The sequence below is a fragment of the Salmo salar genome, chromosome ssa24 (genome assembly GCF_905237065.1).
Source record: "Salmo salar chromosome ssa24, Ssal_v3.1, whole genome shotgun sequence".
Classification (NCBI taxonomy): domain Eukaryota; kingdom Metazoa; phylum Chordata; class Actinopteri; order Salmoniformes; family Salmonidae; genus Salmo; species Salmo salar.
The window spans coordinates 39,258,879-39,278,449 of NC_059465.1; the positions used below are offsets into that span (position 1 = coordinate 39,258,879).

Below are 19,571 nucleotides of genomic sequence, written 5' to 3' on the forward strand. Positions count from 1 at the left end.
CCACATACTGTATACCATACATGATATTAATATACCACCACATACTGTATACCATAGATGATATTAATATACCACCACATACTGTATACCATACATGATATTAATATACCACCACATACTGTATACCATACATGATATTAATATACCACCACATACTGTATACCATACATGATATTAATATACCACCACATACTGTATACCATAGATGATATTAATATACCACCACATACTGAATACCATACATGATATTAATATACCACCACATACTGAATACCATACATGATATTAATATACCACCACATACTGTATACCATACATTATATTAATATACCACCACATACTGTATACCATAGATGATATTAATATACCACCACATACTGTATACCATACATGATATTAATATACCACCACATACTGTATACCATACATGATATTAATATACCACAACATCCTGTATACCATAGATGATATTAATATACCACCACATACTGTATACCATACATGACATTAACACAGGGTTTCTTGTACTTTGTCTGCACACAACAAAAAAAGTTGACACTAGATTCAGGGGATCCAACTTGGAAAATGTATATTCCTTAATTACCGCTGTGTTCATTATTCACCGAATTTTAGGTCCCGCTGGTTATCCTTACACACAATAATGTAGAAGGTGTAAAAGGCTCTTAGTTGACACTAAAAGGTAGTGTTCTAAAATAAGTTCTTAATTTGTTTGATAAGATTGCAGATTTTCTCAAGGGACCTCATTTGAGTTTCAGACCCCACGTTTGGGAACCACTGCATTAACACATACACATCAAATCAAATCACATTTTATTGGTCACATACACATGGTTAGCAGATGTTATTGTGAGTGTAGCGGAATGCTTATGCTTCTAGATCCGACAGTGCAGCAGTATCAAACAGGTAATATCTAACAATCCCACAACAAAACCTAATATCTAACAATCCCACAACAAAACCTAATATCTAACAATCCCACAACAAAACCTAATATCTAACAATCCCACAACAAAACCTAATATCTAACAATCCCACAACAAACCCTAATACACACAATCTAGTAAAGGAATGGGATGAGAATATATAAGTGTAAAATATATGGATAAGCAGTGACAGCACACCTCAGACAGGTCTAGCTTGTAGAGTAAAAAAAAAGAGAAAAAAGTACAGCACAGTATTGTGGTCACCTTTGCTGTCACCTCTGCTGTCACCCTTGATTACCTTGTGAAGAAGTGCTGATGTCCCTGGGCATGCTGGGTCGGCCCTCGCCTGCCCATCCATACGCACCAACACTAACTCTGTACTGGGTGGCAACTTTAAGGTTACCAATGTCCACATCCTAGGAGAAAGGGTGAGAGAGAGTGAGAGAGTGCATAGTAAGCTTGTCTGCTCTGAAACTTCCATTCACATACAGCACCAGTCAAAAGTTTGGACACAGCTACTCATTCAAGGGTTTTTCTTTATTTTTACTATTTTCTACATTGTAGAATAATAGTGAAGACATCAAAACTATGAAATAACACATATGGAATCATGTAGTAACCAAAAAAGTGTTAAACAAATAAAAATATATTTTAGATTCTTCAAAGTAGAATGCATACTCTTTGTCACGTCTGCTCCCGCTCTTCCCCCCGGCGCTCGAGGGTGTCAGGCTGCCCTGCATCCCGCCTCCCTCGCTGCAGCGGGATTGACAGGCGTCTTGCCTCAGCCGGATTGTCTGGCTTCCATGCCTCAGCTGGCTCGCCAGGCTCTCACGCTCCTGCCAGTTTGTTGGGCTCCCACGCCCCAACCGGCTTGCCCAGCGCCCATGTCTCGGCCGGTTCGCCCAGGTGGGACGCCGGGTGGCGCCCCAAGAGGGGGGGTACTGTCACCTCTGCTCCCGCTCTTCCCTCTTCCCTGGTGCTTGAGGGTGTCAGGCTGCCCTGCATCACGCACTCCTTCCATCCATTACGCACACCTGCCTTTCCTCGTCATGAGCATCAGCGATATTGGACACACCTGGACTCACTTATCACCTGTTTATTTCCTCCCCTATATTTGTCAGTTCCCCAGCTCTGTTCCCCGCTGTTGCATTGTATTGTTTTTGTCTTTAGTATTAGTTTGCTGACGCTGTTCCTGTCTTGTTCCATGTCCGTTATTTATTAAATGTTTTACTCCCCATACCTGCTTCGTCTCTCCAGCGTCATTCCATGTGGCACTCTTGGTATTCTCTCAACCAGCTTCACCTGGAATGCTTTTCCAAATGTCTTGAAGGAGTTCCCACATATGCTTAGTACTTATTGGCTTCTTTTCCTTTACTCTGTGGTCCAACTCATCCCAAACCATCTCAATTGGGTTGAGGCCAGGTGATTGTGGAGGCCAGGTCATCTGATGCAGCACTCCATCACTCTCCTTCTCACTCTCCAGCCTGGAGGTGTGTTGGGTCATTGACCTATTGAAAAATAAATTATAGTCCCACTAAGCGCAAACCAGATGGGATGGCGTATCACTGCAGAATGCTGTGGTAGCCATGCTGGTTAAGTGTGCCTTGAATTCTAAATAAGTGACTGACAGAGTCACCAGCAAAGCACCATCACACCTCCTCCTCCATGCTTCACGGTGGGAACCACACATTCGGAGATCATCCGTTCACCTACTCTGTGTCTCACAAAGACACAGCGGTTGGAACCAAAATCTCCAATTTCGACTCATTAGACCAAAGGACATATTTCCAATGTCCATTGCTTGTGTTTCTTGGCCCAAGCATGTCTCTTCTTATTATTGGGGTTCTTTAGTAGTGGTTTCTTTGCAGCAATTTGACCATGAAGGCCTGATTAATGCAGTGTCCTCTGAACAGTTGATGTTGAGATGTGTCTGTTACTTGAACTCTGTGAAGCATTTATTTGGGCTGCAATTTCTGAGGCTGGTAACTCTAATGAGCTTATCCTCTGCAGCAGAGGTAACTCTGGGTCTTCCTTTCCTGTGGCGGTCCTCATGAGAGCCAGTTTCATCATAACGCTTGATGGTTTTTGCGATTGCACTTGAAGAAACTTTAAATGTTCTTGAAATTTCCCCGATTGACTGACCTTCATGTCTTAAAGTAATGATGGACTGTAGTTTCTCTTTGCTTATTTGAGCTGTTCTTGCCCTAATATGGACTCGGTCTTTTACCAAATAGGGCTATCTTCTGTATACCAACCCTACCTTGTCACAACGCAACTGATTGGATCAAATGCATTAAGGAAAGAAATTTCACAAATTAACTTTTAACAAGACACAACTGTTAATTGAAATCCGTTCCAGGTGACTACCTCATGAAGCTGGTTGAGAGAATGCCAAGAGAGTGCAAAGCTGTCATCAAGGCAAAGGGTGGCTACTTTGAAGAATCTCAAATATGAAATATATTTTCATTTGTTTAATACTTTTTTTGGTTACTACATGATTCCATATGTGTTATTTCATAGCTTTGATGTCTTCACTATTATTCTACAATGTAGAAAATAGTAAAAATAAAGAAAAACACTTGAATGTGTAGGTGTGTCCAAACTTTTTACTGGTACTGTACATACAAAGGCTGTGGATAAGATTACATTAGACAACAATTATGTAACTTTAAAGTTTTACACTCAAATATGTTTGGCACAAGTAGCACAGTTCTGTCTGAATACTACTTACAAAACTTGCTTGTCCATCCAATTGCCCCTAAGAGAGAATAAGAGCCAAAATAATAAATAAGTAATTATGTTGGATTAAGTAGGATAAAACAGTCAACTATTTGTTTTCCAAGAAACACTATGTGACCTCCTCAAAACGGATAAAAAACTTCTACTTTTAAAAGAATTCCACCAGATGCCTAATCATCTACTTCTATCACCCATTTATTTGTTCAATTACTGTAAAGGACACGTCCATACTGTTAGATTTACTTTAAGGACAAATCCATACTGTTAGAATTACTGTAAAGGACACGTCCATACTGTTAGATTTACTTTAAGGACACGTCCATACTGTTACAGTTACTGTGAGGACAAGTCCATACCATTAAGGTTACTGTAAGGACAAGTCCATACTGTTAGAGTTACTGTAAGGGCATGTCCATACTGTTATGGTTACTGTAAGGACACATCCATACTGTTATGGTAACTGTAAGTACACGTCCATACTGTTATGGTAACTATAAGGGCATGTCCATACTGTTATGGTAACTGTAAGTACACATCCATGCTGTTAGAGCTACTGTAAGGACATGTCCATACTGTTAGAGTTACTGTAAGGGCATGTCCATACTGTTATGGTTACTGTAAGGACACATCCATACTGTTAGAGTTACTGTAAGGACACATCCATACTGTTACTGTTAATGTAAGGGCATGTCCATACTGTTATGGTTACTGTAAGGACACATCCATACTGTTATGGTTACTGTAAGGACACATCCATACTGTTAGAGTTACTGTAAGGACACATCCATACTGTTAGAGTTACTGTAAGGACACATCCATACTGTTAGAGTTACTGTAAGGACACATCCATACTGTTAGAGTTACTGTAAGGACACATCCATACTGTTATGGTTACTGTAAGGACACATCCATACATATACAGCTAACAGTATCACTGGCATCACTCTGAGGAGAGGACATGTTACTTACGGTGGTCAGCATGTCCAGACTGAGAGGCACCTCCAGCGTCACGGCAGTACTCACTGGCCGACTGTTCCTCATCTCTGTGTAGAACACCTGACAAACACACACATACACACGCACACACACACGCACACACAGCCTGGGTTCAAGATTGTGCAGTATACTATCGTCAGGCTTAGAAAATGTACAAGGTGGCAACAAGGTGAAGTGCCCTTCTGTGAAGTGGAGAGAATGGTAAGTGGGATAGTGTATGGCAGAGTGTGTGTGTGTGTGTGTGTGTGTGTGTGTGTGTGTGTGTGTGTGTGTGTGTGTGTGTGTGTGTGTGTGTGTGTGTGTGTGTGTGTGTGTGTGTGTGTGTGTGTGTGTGTGTGTGTGTGTGTGCGCACAAATGGCATGTATGCAAGTGTGTGTGTGTTTGTGGGTGTGCATGTGCTTGTGTGTGTGTACAGGTGTGTGTGTGTGTGAGTTTGTTTTTGTGTGTGTACATGTTTCACAGCTAAAGCCTGGGTCCAGTACAATAAGCTTCCCTTTATGTGAATGAGGAGCAAAAATATCATCCTGTCCTCTCTTTATGTGTATGAGGAGCAGAAATGGTATCCTCTCTTCTCTTTATGTGAATGAGGAGCAGAAATGGTATCCTGTCCTCTCTTTATGTGAATGAGGAGCAGAAATATATTCCTGTCCTCTCTTTATGTGAATGAGGAGCAGAAATGGTATCCTCTCTTCTCTTTATGTGAATGAGGAGCAGAAATGGTATCCTGTCCTCTCTTTATGTGAATGAGGAGCAGAAATATATTCCTGTCCTCTCTTTATGTGAATGAGGAGCAGAAATGGTATCCTCTCCTCTCTTTATGTGAATGAGGAGCAGAAATGGTATCCTGTCCTCTCTTTATGTGAATGAGGAGCAGAAATGGTATCCTCTCTTCTCTTTATGTCAGTTTGAGATGAGAAACCGGAGCATCAATGCTTCTTGATCCACGATGGTAATGAGGCCTTAGCCGACGTTCACCACAAGGTCATCAGACTGCTGTCAAATAAGAGACACTGTGCATCCCAAATGGCACACTATTACCTACTTAGTGTATTACTTTGAGTAGTGATGGGGGGGAAACATCGATACAGTTACATTTCGCAATGTTAAGTGTTGATTTGTAAAAAAGTATATATACACACTGAACACACTGACCCATAGATTAATACACACTGAACACACTGACCCATAGATTAATACACACTGAACACACTGACCCATAGATTAATACACACTGAACACACTGACCCATAGATTAATACACACTGAACACACTGACCCATAGATTAATACACACTGAACACACTGACCCATAGATTAATACACACTGAACACACTGACCCATAGATTAATACACACTGAACACACTGACCCATAGATTAATACACACTGAACACACTGACCCATAGATTAATACACACTGAACACACTGACCCATAGATTAATACACACTGAACACACTGACCCATAGATTAATACACACTGAACACACTGATCCATAGATTAATACACACTGAACACACTGACCCATAGATTAATACACACTGAACACACTGATCCATAGATTATGGCCTAATGAATTTATTTTAATTGACTGAATCCCTTATATGAACTGTAACTCAGTAAAATCTTTGAAATTGTTGCATGTTGGTTTATATTTTTGTTCAGTGTATATACAGTTAATTCGTAAAGTATTCAGACCCCTTGACTTTTTCCACATTTTGTTACGTTACAGCCTTATTCTAAAATGTATTCAATCGTTTTTTCCCTCATCAATCTACACACAATACCCCATAATGACAAAGCAAAAACAGGTTTTTAGAAATGTTTGCTAATTTATAAAAAACTGAAAAATGACATTTACATAAAAATTCAGATCCTTTACTCGTACTTTGTTGAAGCACCTTTGGCAGCGATTACAGCCTCGAATCTTCTTGGGTACAAGCTTGACAGACCTGTATTTGTGGAGTTTCTCCCATTCTTCTCTGCAGATCCTCCCAAGCTTTGTCAGGTTGGATGGGGAGCGTTGCTGCACAGCTATTTTCAGGTCTCTCCAGAGATGTTCTATCAGGTTCAAGTCCAGGCTCTGGCTGGGCCACTCAAGGACATTCAGAGACTTGTGCCGAAGCCTCTCCTGCATTGTCTTGGCTGTGTGCTTAGGGTCGTTGTCCTGTTGGAAGGTGAACCTTCACCCCAGTCTGAGGTCCTGAGCACTCTGGAGCAGGTTTTCATCAAGGATCTCTCTGTACTTTGCTCCGTTCATCTTTCCCTTGATCCTGACTGGTCTCCCGGTCCCTGCCACTGAAAAACACCCCACAGCATGATGCTGCCACCACCGTGCTTCTCCATAGGGATGGTGCCAGGTTTCCTCCAGACGTGACGCTTGGCATTCAGGACAAAGAGTTCAATCTTTGTTTCATCAGACCAGAGAGTCTTGTTCCTCATGGTCTGAGAGTCTTAAGGTGCATTTTGGCAAACTCCAAGCGGACTGTCATGGGCCTTTTACTGAGGAGTGGCTTCCATCTGGCCAGTCTACCATAAAGGCCTGATTGGTGGAGTGCTGCAGAGATGGTTGTCCTTCTGGTAGGTTCTCCCATCTCCACAGAGGAACTCTAGAGCTCTGTCAGTGTGACCATCGGGTTCTTGGTCACCTCCCTGACCAAGGCCCTTCTCCCCTGATTGCTCAGTTCGGCCGGGCGGCCAGCTCTAGGATGAGTCTTAGTTGTTCCAAACTTCTGCCACTGTGTTCTTGGGAACCTGCTGCAGACATGTTTTGGTACCCTTCCCCAGATCTGTGCCTCAAAAGAATTCTGTCTCGGAGCTCTACGGACAATTTCTTTGACCTCATGGTTTGGTTTTTGCTCTGACAAGCACTGCCAACTGTGGGACCTTATATAGACAGGTGTGTGCCTTTCCAAATCATGTCCAATCAATAGAATTTACCACAGGTGGACTTCCATCAGGTTGTAGAAAAATCTCAAGTATGACCAATGGAAACAGGATGTACCTGAGCTGAATTTGAGTCTTAGGGTCTAACTACTATGTAAATAAGTTATTTATGTTTTTTATATTTAGTAAATTTGCTAAAATTTCTCAAAACTTGTTTTTGCTTTGTCATTATGGGGTATTGTGTGTAGATTGCTGAGGAATTTGTATTTATTTCATCAATTTTAGAATAATAAAAAGTTAAGGGGTCTGATGACTTTCCCAAAGGCACTGTGTATATATATATGTTTTGCTAGGTAGCGTCAGCAAGTGCTAGTAGGCTGTACCTACACCTAAACTATCATTTTGATCCTGTAGCATGTTTTCCATCTTATTTTTAAATAGTGGGCCAATATGTCTTTTATTTCCATGACTGCTCCATGACTAATCAAAACTCATGTTCTCATGGTCTCTCTGCAGCAGACATCCACCACCGTGCTTATTATGGAAAGGGAGATACCTAGTCAGTTGTATAACTGAATGCATTCAACTGAAATGTGTCTTCCACATTTAACCCAACCCCTCTGAATCAGAGAGGTGCGGGGGGCTGCCTTAATCGACATCCATGTTTTCGGCGCCCGGTTAACTGCCTCTTCCCGGTACATATAGTGAGCAATATGTTCGGAACATCAAATCGCAATAAAATCACAGTATCGAATCACAATACATATCGTACCGGTACCGAAGTGTGTTGGTGTATGTAAGCCAATTGTTACCTTGTAGCCTGTGATGGTGCTAACATGACGCCGGGGCATCTTCCATCGCACACTGAAGGCTGTGCAGTTCACCATCTCCAACTGGATGTCCAATGGAGGGCTGAGGCGCTCTGTATGGGCCAGGAAATGATGTCATCACAATGGGTCAAAGTGAAAAGGCAGTGGCACTCATTAGAGGTTACAGGTCAATCACAATCCAAGAAGCAACAACAAAGAAGTAAGAGTGATCTACAACCAATATGTAATCCTAAATACAGGTACAAATACTGTCCCTCTGTGAACGAGTTCAAGAGTGAAAACACACACATGCTGTTATAAAAATGCTGTGTTTGACTGCCGCAACAGATAAACTGCTAATATTTGACATGACAATGCATCTGCAGACTACCAGAACTTTCAGAAGACCTAATGAATCTCTTCATATAGTGCCCTTCTGAGTAAGCACCCATAGAATAAAGCTCTGATGCAAGTCTGGGGTGTGGAAGGGACCACAATAATGGTGTCATTCCACACCCCAGACTTCCGAGGTGATTTAATTTATATTTCAGACAGCACCTTTAATAAGGCTTATTGAATGATGACACAAAAGATGCATTTGCTCTGACATGGCTAATAATCACAATCAGCCCCATTCTTCATGGTAAATTCCTTGAGATGCTGATGGTCTCATTGGTCTTTGCCTAATTATTTTCCCTGATGTGAAAGTGTGGAGAGTTAGCACTTGTGTCATCAGTATGGCTCCTGAAGAGGACACATAACTTGGTACCCTTTCTGTCTGAATGGATCTCTGAGCGCTGAAATGGCATCCTATTCCCTATATAGTGCACTACTTTTGACCATTACACATGGGTAGTGCACTATGTAGGGAATAGGGTGCCATTTGGGATACAGACAGACCCAGGCAGCCAGAATAAAACACTACATAGTAGATACATGTACCAAAACTTCCACTATGACTCACTTGCTGGAACCTAATGTCAGCACTGCACTTAGAACAGACCTTTCCAGAGCAGTGAGAGGAGAGGAGGGGGAGAGGAGAAGAGGGCCAAGCAAGGACATATTTCCACTGGGGTAAATGTCTGATAGGGAGCAGACCTCCATGGCCAAATGGAAAGGACATGTAGGGAGCCTGCACTGCTCTCTGAGCAGATAATGCACTATGTGAAGTTGACTTGTTCCTGTCCCCAGGTGCACTTGAGTAGGTCATGTAGAACTGATTCTTAGAATCAAATTTAATAGAATAGAAATTATAGAATAGAATACAATGCTCATGGATCTCCAAGCAGACAGTACATGACGTGATAATGTAGGGGTCTGCAGTAAGATGTAGTGGTTTAGGATAGTTTTTAGGATGTTACAAAGCACTTCCCGGTAAGTTACACCAAGACTGTGCAGCGTCTAGGATTTAAAAAAGCCCCTTGTTGTCACACAAGAGTTTGTCAATCATCATTTGGTTTCCCTTTCCTCAAGCTACTATGTCTTTCTGAAGAAGACAAAAAGGCAACTTTGCCAGCCTTTAAGGCAGGGTTCCCCAACTGGCCTTTAAGCAGGGTTCCCCGACCAGCATTTAAGGCAGGATTCCCCAACCAGCCTTTTAAGGCAGGGTTCCCCAACCAGCCTTTAAGACAGGGTTCCCCAACCGGCCTTTTAAGGCAGGGTTCCCCAACCGGCCTTTTAAGGCAGGGTTCCCCAACTGGCCTTTTAAGGCAGGGTTCCCCAACCGGCCTTTTAAGGCAGGGTTCCCCAACCGGCCTTTTAAGGCAGGGTTCCCCAATCGGCCTTTTAAGGCAGGGTTCCCCAACCGGCCTTTTAAGGCAGGGTTCCCCAACCGGCCTTTAAGAAAGGGTCCCTCAACTGTCAAAATAAAACATAAGAAAAAGTATGTTTGAATGACACTGTGTTTTTACAGCTAATGTCGGTTTGCCTGAGACTGACGCGGTGGAGGTGTTTGTACATATGAATATATACACACTCTCATCCAAATAAACACATACAAGAACACACACATACATGTAATAGTGCCAGACATGCACACAAACATATCCAGTTGGCATCGCTGTTATGATTTTAGTTGTCCTTGATGTCCTTTGTTTTGCGTTGTTGTTTGCTGTTTTCTTCTGTCTTTTCCTTTTTTCTCTTTAGTTCATTCTCTTGGTTGTTGGAGCATTGGGGGGGTTCTTGAGGGTGGGGAATGGAATTAATTGTATTTTTTATTTTAATTTTTCTTCATGGGGGGACTGTGGGAGGGGTCTCGAATGGTTGAGGGACAGCTATTGGGGAACTGTGGGGGGGATCTTGGAGGGTTCGGGTTCATGTTTTTTGGCCTGGTGGGTTGTTCTGTCAACGTGCCCTTGAGCAGGGCATTGACCCTGGATGCTTCTGTCTGTTGCTCTGAATGGGAATCTGTTGGATGACTGGCATGATGAAGTTGTTGAGCTGCTTCACTGCAAGCATATTGTATGTTTTGGATATTCAATTAAAAAAAATATATAAAAAAATATCGTTTTTAAATGTAAATATAAAAAAATACAGGATTCCCCAACCGGCCTTTTAAGGCAGGGTTCCCCAACTGGCCTTTTAAGGCAGGGTTCCCCAACTGGCTTTTAAGGCAGGGTTCCCCAACTGGCCTTTTAAGGCAGGGTTCCTCAACCAGCCTTTTAAGGCAGGGTTCCTCAACTGGCCTTTTAAGGCAGGGTTCCCCAACTGGCCTTTTAAGGCAGGGTTCCTCAACTGGCTTTTAAGGCAGGGTTCCCCAACTGGCCTTTTAAGGCAGGGTTCCCCAACTGGCCTTTTAAGGCAGGGTTCCTCAACCGGCCTTTTAAGGCAGGGTTCCCCAACCGGCCTTTTAAGGCAGGGTTCCCCAACTGGCTTTTTAAGGCAGGGTTCCCCAACTGGCCTTTTAAGGCAGGGTTCCCCAACTGGCCTTTTAAGGCAGGGTTCCCCAACTGGCTTTTAAGGCAGGGTTCCCCAACTGGCCTTTTAAGGCAGGGTTCCCCAACTGGCCTTTTAAGGCAGGGTTCCCCAACTGGCTTTTAAGGCAGGGTTCCCCAACTGGCCTTTTAAGGCAGGGTTCCCCAACTGGCCTTTTAAGGCAGGGTTCCCCAACTGGCCTTTTAAGGCAGGGTTCCTCAACTGGCTTTTAAGGCAGGGTTCCCCAACTGGCCTTTTAAGGCAGGGTTCCTCAACTGGCTTTTAAGGCAGGGTTGTTGTTGTTGTTGTTGGACATAAAAGACCGGAAAAACACCAGCAAGTCAGCTCCAAGTGATCTTAATTTTAGAAATCTGTTCCAAAGTATTCCCACGCATAATAGAGATATATACGTGACCATGCAAATGTAAGCAATGTTTGAAATTATTATGTTTCAATCAAATATTATATCTGTTTGGGCTTCTTGCGGTCAATTTGAAGTCGACAAACTATTTGTAATTATGTTCCGGTTCACTGACCAGCTGCTCAAATAAAAATCGGGCAAAAATCTAGTTGATCGGCTGAATCTAGTTGATGATCCCTGCTTTAAGGCTAAATTAGGAGGAGTCAGTCATTTTTTAGATGCCGCAGTACTCCTACACTCTTAGATAAAAGGGTTCCAAAAGTGTTCTTCAGCTGTCCCCATAGGAGAACCCTTTTTGGTTCCAGTTAGAACTATTTTTGGCTCCAGGTAGAATCATTTTGGGTTCATGTAGAACCCGCTGTGCAAAATGGTTCTACCTGGAATCAAAAATGATTCTTCGAGGGGTTCTCCTATGGGGAAAGCCAAAATAATCATTTTAGGTTCTAGATAGCACCTTTTTCTTCTAAGAGTGTCGCCTGTGTCTCAAATGGCACACTATTCCCTATGTAGCACTATGTAGGAAAAAGGGTGCGATTTGGGACGCTGCCCCAGTCTTGTGTTTTAGAGGGGATGTGATTCATGTGGACACGTCCCTGCCAATCTCCTCGTAGAATGTGATCAGAATGACTGGAAACACACCGCAGAATACAAAGACATACAGCTGTCGCTGCAGGAAAGAGATCAGGATACAAGCTGTGTGTCAGAAACAACTGCTCTGAGTTCAGTCTACACTACAGGGAGATATAATAGTCTCAATCCAAAAGGCTTAGAGGTCAGGCGGACAGAGCAACACACTATCACAGGAAATAGAGAAAGACACCGTAGACTAGAACCCAAACATTGTAGCACTTAATATCCATGAAATACATATTTTTTGTTGTTGTTGATGAGGGTATGCTCTGATATACTCCTGCTGACCAACATCAGGCCACCAAGCTGCAGTAAAATGAACACACTGCAACATTCTGAATGCTCCTCCATAGTGATAATGATCATTGATGGCCAGTGAGCAGACCACAAGTTAACGTTACTAATTGAGATAAATGTCAAATGAATAACTGACTAAAATAACACCTGTGAGGTGTTATAAAAGTAGGCTGGGTTTCTGTATAAGCACTTTGATTGATTGATTGATTGATTGATTGATTGATTGATTGATTGATTGATTGATTGATTGATTGATTGATTGATTTGACAACAGAGTAAGGCACATCCAAGGATGTTGTTCTTTGACTGCTACTATTACAGCAAGAGAGACATTTTAACTTGGAACTCATTATACAGTAGATCTGGTGCAGTAAGTTTACATCACATTATACAGTAGGTCTGGTGCAGTAAGTTTACATCACATTATACAGTAGGTCTGGTGCAGTAAGTTTACACTACATTATACAGTAGGTCTGGTGCAGTAAGTTTACATTACATTATACAGTAGATCTGGTGCAGTAAGTTTACATTACATTATACAGTAGGTCTGGTGCAGTAAGTTTACATCACATTATACAGTAGGTCTGGTGCAGTAAGTTTACATCACATTATACAGTAGGTCTGGTGCAGTAAGTTTACACTACATTATACAGTAGGTCTGGTGCAGTAAGTTTACATTACATTATACGGGGGGCCAGCACAGAAAAAAAATTTATGAAATGTATGTATTCACTACTGTAAGTCGCTCTGGATAAGAGCGTCTGCTAAATGACTAAAATGTAAAAAATTATACAGTAGATCTGGTGCAGTAAGTTTACATCACATTATACAGTAGGTCTGGTGTAGTAAGTTTACATGACATTATACAGTAGATCTGGTGCAGTAAGTTTACATCACATTATACAGTAGGTCTGGTGCAGTAGGTTTACATCACATTATACAGTAGGTCTGGTGCAGTAAGTTTACATCACATTATACAGTAGGTCTGGTGCAGTAAGTTTACATCACATTATACAGTAGTTCTGGTGCAGTAAGTTTACATCACATTATACAGTAGGTCTGGTGCAGTAAGTTTACACTACATTATACAGTAGGTCTGGTGCAGTAAGTTTACACTACATTATACAGTAGGTCTGGTGCAGTAAGTTTACACTACATTATACAGTAGGTCTGGTGCAGTAAGTTTACACTACATTATACAGTAGGTCTGGTGCAGTAAGTTTACACTACATTATACAGTAGGTCTGGTGTAGTAAGTTTACATGACATTATACAGTAGATCTGGTGCAGTAAGTTTACATCACATTATACAGTAGGTCTGGTGCAGTAGGTTTACATCACATTATACAGTAGGTCTGGTGCAGTAAGTTTACATCACATTATACAGTAGGTCTGGTGCAGTAAGTTTACATCACATTATACAGTAGTTCTGGTGCAGTAAGTTTACATCACATTATACAGTAGGTCTGGTGCAGTAAGTTTACACTACATTATACAGTAGGTCTGGTGTAGTAAGTTTACATCACATTATACAGTAGGTCTGGTGCAGTAAGTTTACACTACATTATACAGTAGGTCTGGTGTAGTAAGTTTACATCACATTATACAGTAGGTCTGGTGCAGTAGGTTTACACTACATTATACAGTAGGTCTGGTGCAGTAGGTTTACATTACATTATACAGTAGATTTGGTGCAGTAGGTTTACATTACATTATACAGTAGGTCTGGTGCAGTAGGTTTCGGCTACCAGACTCTTGTAGACACATTTTTTTACCAGAGTAATAGCCATCACTCTGCAATCATACCACTTTGTTAATAAGTACAAGAGGGCACATTTTATGTTTTACGTTTCAAGGGCTGTGCATTTTTATGATTTTTAAGTGTGCATTTTTTATGATGCATGTAATACAGTGTTTAGACAAACTGTAGCTGGTAAGGGATGTGTAAAATGGAGGAAGGGAGGTGTAACGCCTCTGTGTGTGCCCATTTAATAACAAATGCAGCATGTGTACTCAGCACAGGAATCTATGGGTATCCAAAGGTCCTCATCAAGTCATACAACATCCTGTACACCATATATACCATGTTCCTCTATACAAGCTCTCTCCTATTCTCTCCTCCACTACTACTCAGTATAAATTGTGTACTTCTGCAAATCCCCTTCCTCACTGACAGAAACAACACTGACATGTGTCTGTCACCTAGTATGATAATGTGTCTGTCACCTAGTATGATAATGTGTCTGTCACCTAGTATGATAATGTGTCTGTCACCTAGTATGATAATGTGTCTGTCACCTAGTATGATAATGTGTCTGTCACCTAGTATGATAATGTGTCTGTCACCTAGTATGATAATGTTTTTGTCACCTAGTATGATAATGTGTCTGTCACCTAGTATGATAATGTGTCTGCCACCTAGTATGATAATGTGTCTGTCACCTAGTATGATAATGTGTCTGTCACCTAGTATGATAATGTGTCTGTCACCTAGTATGATAATGTGTCTGTCACTTAGTATGATAATGTGTCTGTCACCTAGTATGATAATGTGTCTGTCACCTAGTATGATAATGTGTCTGTCACTTAGTATGATAATGTGTCTGTCACCTAGTATGATAATGTGTCTGTCACCTAGTATGATAATGTGTCTGTCACCTAGTATGATAATGTGTCTGTCACCTAGTATGATAATGTGTCTGTCACCTAGTATGATAATGTGTCTGCCACCTAGTATGATAATGTGTCTGTCACCTAGTATGATAATGTGTCTGTCACCTAGTATGATAATGTGTCTGTCACCTAGTATGATAATGTGTCTGTCACTTAGTATGATAATGTGTCTGTCACCTAGTATGATAATGTGTCTGTCACTTAGTATGATAATGTGTCTGTCACCTAGTATGATAATGTGTCTGTCACCTAGTATGATAATGTGTCTGTCACTTAGTATGATAATGTGTCTGTCACCTAGTATGATAATGTGTCTGTCACCTAGTATGATGACAGACTTATTTCAGATTAGCGTTATTATGAGTTTATTACCATATAGTAATATGGCTAATTGTCCTACTGTATTCAAAAAACATGTAACAATTCATGTAGTATGTGGAAATGACAATCAGAAAATTGGTCATAATTCCTATTGATTCTGCCGTAAATGATGTAGGCCCAATGAATATTCACAAAATGATAATATGTATGAATTTGTCTTTGCTGTTTATTAAAATCAGGAGAAATATCTATTGACCTAGGCCTACATATCAATCGAGAATATGATCAATAGTCAACTTACCCGATCTTCGAACGTTGGTCCTTTTCGCAGAAAAAGAAACGTTGATCATGCATATTGAAAAAAACAATATATAAAAAACGCTCCTCTGTTTACTGGTAAACTCCATATCTTTGTCTAAAGTTAAAAAGGTCAAATGGTCATTTTAGGCTACATGCAACAACAAAAAACTCCTTGCGCTTAATTATACGAATTGACGAGAGACGCAACTGATCAAAGTTTCTGATGACAAAGACAACTAGTCATTCAAAGTTCCTCACAACCTGCTCTCAAAGAACGCAAATGAAAAGGAAATTATGTTTGGAAGGCAACTGAGGTTTGACACGGATAAGATTGCAAGCTATTAAGATCAGTTGAACGCACCACGAGTTACTGTGACATTGTCGACGCGCAAATGTGTCCTGAGTAAACGTAAAAAAACCACAATCTGGATTTCCGAGTGGGTACTAATTTTACGCGCGACACTCTTCTTCTTGTCATTCGTCTTGTGATTTAGAAGTTTGCGAAATGGCAGAGGAGAGCCGAAACGTGGGGACATTTAGAGCTAAGAGGATAACAGGAGTCTAATCCACCCAGCTGGAGACTTAGCAGCGCACTACAGCCACTCAGACTAATATAGACACACACTGGCCGCGCACGTAATAGAAAACAAATAAACCATGAATTAATGAATTAAATTCTATATTTCATATGAACTTTTAAAGAGAAGTCGGCTTTTTTGCAAAAAATAGTGTCAAAAACAAATGACTGGAGAATGAGCATATAAATGTATGTAGCCTTCCATAGGCTATGCTACTGTATGTAGTGCTGACTAATTTCAAAACAATGACCCGCTGACTCGGGTATAACTCATTTAACCAAGTAAGAGGACTGATTGGTAAACTCAATTGTCTTGAGGGAAATGACTTGGGTTCTCTCGCTGTGTGTTAATGCTCACTGATAGATGCGTTTTCTGGGGAGATCAGCCAAATGGCTTAAGTAAATTTGCCAATTCCCTCCTCCCCCATAGAAGAATCCCTTGAAGAACTCCTGTCTTATTTCTCCGGGAAATGTATTATTATTTTATTGAAACAGAGCTCTAATCGAAATGAAGGAACATGTGAAATGTAGAATTAGGAGGTTAATATTTGCTGTAGCGCTGCATGTTGTCTAGTATAGCGTTCACACACACACACACACACACACACACACACACACACACACACACACACACACACACACACAAATCGGAACCCCATAATGGATAGGATTAATAGCTATCTCTGATCATCTTAATAACATAATAAATCCAATCAAAGCTCTTCATAGGATAGAAGATGTCTATTCTGTTGTGATAATCCTACTCATCATAAAGTTCAGAGGTTTCCTTTCTATTCCTCCACCAAATGTCCCGTATCAAACCGTTTTAATTATTATAATGGCACCCTATTCCCTATATATTACGCTACACTACTTTTGACGAAGGCCAATGGGGCTCTGGTCACAGTAGTGCACAATATTGGTAATAGGGTGCCATTTAGGACGCAAATCCATGTCAAACACATTCTAGTATTCTAACATGGCACAGATACACCATGCTCGGTGTGAAATCCATGTTGTGGGATTAGTCTGTTAAATCTACACTGAGAATGTCAATGACTGTTCTGTGGTCAGTCTTATTAACACTCCTCTTCAACCTCTATTATCTTTCCCTGCAGGTCACCACAAATGTAACCTTCCTTGCCTGGGAAGGAAATGAGGAATCACAAGGAGAAGTCGAGAGGAAATTGTTGAATTCATTACCGAGCACAGAAATATTCTACTATTTTTCCTCTATGGGGTTATAGGAGAGTCAAGTTGATCTCTTATTTTCTAATGAAACCAAGATAAGAAAGTCGAATAGAAAAAAAGAAAAATGAAAGAAAGTAAAATAGAATGAGATACAGTCTAGGGTTAGTCAACACTGAGTGGACAAAACATTAAGAACACCTTCAGTCTAGGGTTAGTCTACAATAAAAATATGAAGAACACCTGCTCTTTCCATGACATAGACTGACCAGGTGAATCCAGGTGAAAGCTATGATCCTTTATTGATGTCACTTGTAAATCCACTTCAATCCGTGTAGATAAAGGGGAGGAGACGGGTTAAAGAAGGATTTTTAAGCCTTGAGACAACTGAGACATGGCTTGTGTATCTGTGCCATTCAGAGGGTGAATGGACAAGACACAATATTTAAGTGCCTTTGAACAGGGTATGGTAGTAGGTGCCAGGCAGGCACACCGGATGGGTCAAGAACTACAACGCTGCTGTTTTTTTTTACGCTCAACAGTTTCCCGTGTGTATCAATAATGGTCCACCACCAAAAGGACATCCAGCCAACTTGACACAACTGTGGGAAGCATTGGAGTCAACATGGGCCGGCATCCCTCTGGGACGCTTTCGACAACTTTTAGAGTCCATGCCCAGATGAATTGAGGCTGTTCTGAGGGCAAAAGTGCAAGTATTCAGACCTCTTGACCTTTTTCACATTTTGTTAGGTTACAGCCTTATTCTAAAATTGATTTTTTTAGAAATGTTTGCTGATTTATATTTTAAAAAAAAATGGAAATATCACATTGACAGTGGCAAGAAAAAGTATGTGAACCCTTTGGATATACCTGAATTTCTGCATAAATTGGTCATAAAATTTGATCTGAACTTCATCTAGGTCACAACAATAGACAAACACAGTCTGCTTAAACTAATAACACACAAACAATTGTACGTTTTCATGTCTTTATTGAACACACCGTATGAACATTCACAGTGCAGGGTGGAAAAGGTATGCGAACCCTTGGATTTAATAACTGGTTGACCCTCCTTTGGCAGCAATAACCTTAACCAAATGTTTTCTGTCGTTGCGGATCAGACAACCGTCAGGAGGAATTTTGAACCATTCCTTTTTACAAAACTGTTTCAGTTCAGCAATATTCTTGGGATGTCTGGTGTGAACTGCTCTCTTAAGGTCATGCCACAACATCTCAATTGGGTTGAGGTCAGGACTCTGACTGGGCCACTCCAGAAGGCGTATTTTCTTCTGTTGAAAACAGAAACTTCTGTGTTTTGGGTCATTGTCCTGTTTCATCACCCAACTTCTGTTAAGCTTCAATTGGCTGACAGATAGCCTAACGTTCTCCTGCAAAATGTCTTGATAAACATGGGAATTCATTTTTTCGCCGACAATGTCAATCTGTCCAGGGCCTGAGGCAGCAAAGCAGCCTCAAACCATAATGCTCCCTCCACCATACTTTACAGTTGGGATGAGGTTTTGATGTTGGTGTGCTGTGCCTTTTTTTCTCCACACATAGTGTTGTGTGTTCCTTCCAAACAACTCAACTGTAGTTTCATCAAACCACATAATTTTGCCAGTAGTGCTGTGGAACTTCCAGGTGCACTTTTGCAAACTTCAGATATGCAGCAATGGTTTTTTTGGACAGCAGTGGATTCTTCCATGGTGTCCTCCCATGAACACCATTCTTGTTAAGTGTTTTACGTATCGTAGACTTGTCAAAAGAGATGTTAGCATGTTCCAGAGATTTCTGTAAGTCTTTAGCTGACACTCTAGGATTCTTCTTAACCTCATTGAGCATTCTGCGCTGTGCTCTTGCAGTCATCTTTGCAGGA

General features: G+C 41.1%; 1 protein-coding gene across 2 annotated transcripts in view; it reads right to left on the reverse strand.

The window, feature by feature from the left end:
- Positions 1-16,490, reverse strand: part of egflam (EGF-like, fibronectin type III and laminin G domains) — a 47,731-nt gene extending 31,241 nt beyond the window's left edge. For both annotated transcript variants that reach the window (XM_014172654.2, XM_014172653.2), the window contains exons 1-5: positions 15,932-16,490; positions 8,379-8,488; positions 4,653-4,739; positions 3,676-3,702; positions 1,243-1,360 (exon numbers count right to left, since the gene is read on the reverse strand). In XM_014172654.2, the coding sequence (XP_014028129.1) occupies positions 1,243-1,360; positions 3,676-3,702; positions 4,653-4,739; positions 8,379-8,488; positions 15,932-16,037 (448 nt within the window). In that variant the 5' untranslated portion in view covers positions 16,038-16,490. The remainder of the gene's footprint in view (positions 1-1,242; positions 1,361-3,675; positions 3,703-4,652; positions 4,740-8,378; positions 8,489-15,931) is intronic.
- Positions 16,491-19,571: the final 3,081 nt, after the last annotated feature.